General features: G+C 47.9%; 1 protein-coding gene across 1 annotated transcript; it reads left to right on the top strand.

The window, feature by feature from the left end:
• Positions 1-1,527: 1,527 nt before the first annotated feature.
• LOC107299971 (rano class II histocompatibility antigen, A beta chain-like) lies at positions 1,528-1,988 on the top strand (the record flags this gene model as incomplete). The annotated part of the gene is made up of 2 exons (XM_015829316.2): positions 1,528-1,726; positions 1,891-1,988. Coding segments are annotated over 2 exons (297 nt in total), but the record flags the coding sequence as incomplete, so codon positions are not given.
• Between the last annotated feature and the right edge of the window lie 313 nt (positions 1,989-2,301).

Here is a 2,301-nt window from a genome sequence, read left to right as displayed (position 1 = left end):
TATGATTGGTTGTAGCTTTCTATAGGATGTGGTTAGTGCAGAAGCAGATTGCAAGCTTCTTCTTGCCCCATTGCTATGCTAGCTTCCTGTTAACCGTTATTTTCTCAGAGGATGTGGTTGCCTCACTTACTGTCCTAGGCCTCTAGTACGCAAGCTGGCCTCTGGCCTAGTTTTGCTATAGAAGCCTGAACTATAAAATCCCAACACCCCCCCTTTTTTTTCATTTCATTTATTAGGACTCTCCCGGAGAAAGATTTGCCCCTCTCAACCTTCCTCCTTCTGTTATATACTCAAGATGGACAGTATTTAATATTTATTCGTTATGTATATGTAGGGGTGTGGGTCTATACATATGTTGTACTTAGTATGTTTTTAGGGTGTGTCATGTATGTGTTTCACTTTGAGAGCGTGCAACTAAGTTTCATTTTTGATGTGTGCCGTTGTGCCCACAGTAAAAAAAATGACAATAAAGGTTATCTTATCTTATCTTATCTTATGTATTCTTTGCTCTCAGATCTATGAAATTTATTCATTGTATTTATTGATATTTAGTGATACTCCTAATCCCTTCACCTCCCTCAAAGTGGGGATCTGGATGGCGTGGGATATGACATCACCCCTAAATAAAAATGTATAAAAAATAAGGTTAAAAAACAAGTTACCGTTAAAAAGTTTGAAATTCTACAATGATGACAATGAAACAATCACAAAGGAAGAAATAGATTCCTCTCCTTCCCATCGGTCCCATCATCTTCCTTCTCTTCCCACGGTTCAAAGTTTCCCCTGCCCAGAAAAACTTCTTTCCAGAATATTATACCAAATATTATATTTTTCGGGGGGGGGGGAGGAATCCAGCAAGGTCTCTCTCTTTCCCAGTATATAGATATATTTCAATAATAATCTATATTATATAATATTTCAATATCATATTTTAAATTAATAAATCAACTTATCAACTTTTAAAACTGTCTTTCTCTCTCACACACAGAGGGACTTTGCATGGTGTACACATAAAATGTAAAACCACCAAAATAGTCTATACAATTTAAGATTTAAAAGGCAGGAATGATTAAAATACAGTGATAAAAATGCATGAAAAGGGGGGGGGGCTTCAGGAGGCTTACCAGCCCCACGGCTGCCTCCTCCTCTGTGCCCCCCAAGCAAAGCCCCAGAGCCCCATTCTCACCCCTTTCCTGAAGGCCAGGAATGGGGGAGGGGCTCCCTTCACCTCTGGGGCCTTTGGGATTTTAGGATAAAAAGGGAACTTCCAAAGGTCTGGAAAAGGGAATTAGTGAAGGCTCTTTGCTTTGGAAATGACTTAAAGCAAATAATATTTTCAGGAGAGAAAAGGGATCTTGGCTTGAACTAACCAACTTGGTCTCCTGTTCTGGTCCCTCCTGTGTCTCCCCTCCCCCGTGTCCCTCCTCCCCCTCCTCCCCTCCAGCCAAGCCCACCGTCTCCATCTCCCCCACCAAGCTGGATCCCGCTTCCCCCCACACCATCCTCCTCTGCACCGCGAGGGGCTTCTACCCCGTGGAGATCGAGGTCCGGTGGCTGAAGAATGGGCGGCCAGAAGAGGAGGGCGTGGCCTTTGGGGAGGAGCTCCAGAATGGAGACTGGACCTACCAGCTCCAGGTGATGCTGGAGACCCAACCCCAGCGGGGGGATGTCTACGCCTGCCAGGTGGGGCACGCCAGCCTGGAGGCCCCCATCACCGTCCAGTGGGGTGAGCCCCTCCCCTCCATCTCCTCCTTGTCTGGGGACCCCATCCTGCCCTGAGAAGGGGGGAGAGACCCTCCCTGTGGGTGGAGCTGGGATGGACCCTCCTGGAGGGGGTGGGAAGCTGGCCCTGATCCTCCTGCTCAGGGGGGGCTCCTTCTCCTTCCCCAGAGCCCCGTTCCTCCAACTCGGCCAGGAGCAAACTCTGGACGGGGATCGTGGCAGCCGTGATCGGGGTGATCTTCTTTGCCATGGGGCTCTCCCTCTACCTGAAGAGCAAGACAGGTGAGTCTGGGGGGCTGGATGAGAGATTGTGGGGAGGGGACACTCCAGGGGAGGCCTCTCAGCAACCTTAGCAGATGGCAAGGAGGCTCCCCTTGGATATTTGCTTGGGAAATTCTGTTCTTTGAGAGTCTACTGTATAAGTGAGCATCCTGCAACCTATTATGGGCTGTCAATGGGTAGGTGGACATTCTGAGTCCTCCAGCCCATGAAGGGTCCTGATTGGCTCTTTTTCTCCTTTCAGCAATTCCCATCCAGCCTCCTGCAGGTGAGTTTCTCCTCAAGTGATAGATGTTTCTT

Source organism: Protobothrops mucrosquamatus, unplaced genomic scaffold, assembly GCF_001527695.2.
Source record: "Protobothrops mucrosquamatus isolate PMUCROS unplaced genomic scaffold, P.Mucros_1.0 scaffold5835, whole genome shotgun sequence".
Lineage (NCBI taxonomy): Eukaryota > Metazoa > Chordata > Lepidosauria > Squamata > Viperidae > Protobothrops > Protobothrops mucrosquamatus.
The sequence above is the reverse complement of the archived record's forward strand: the minus strand, read 5'-3'. Positions and strand labels throughout refer to the sequence as shown.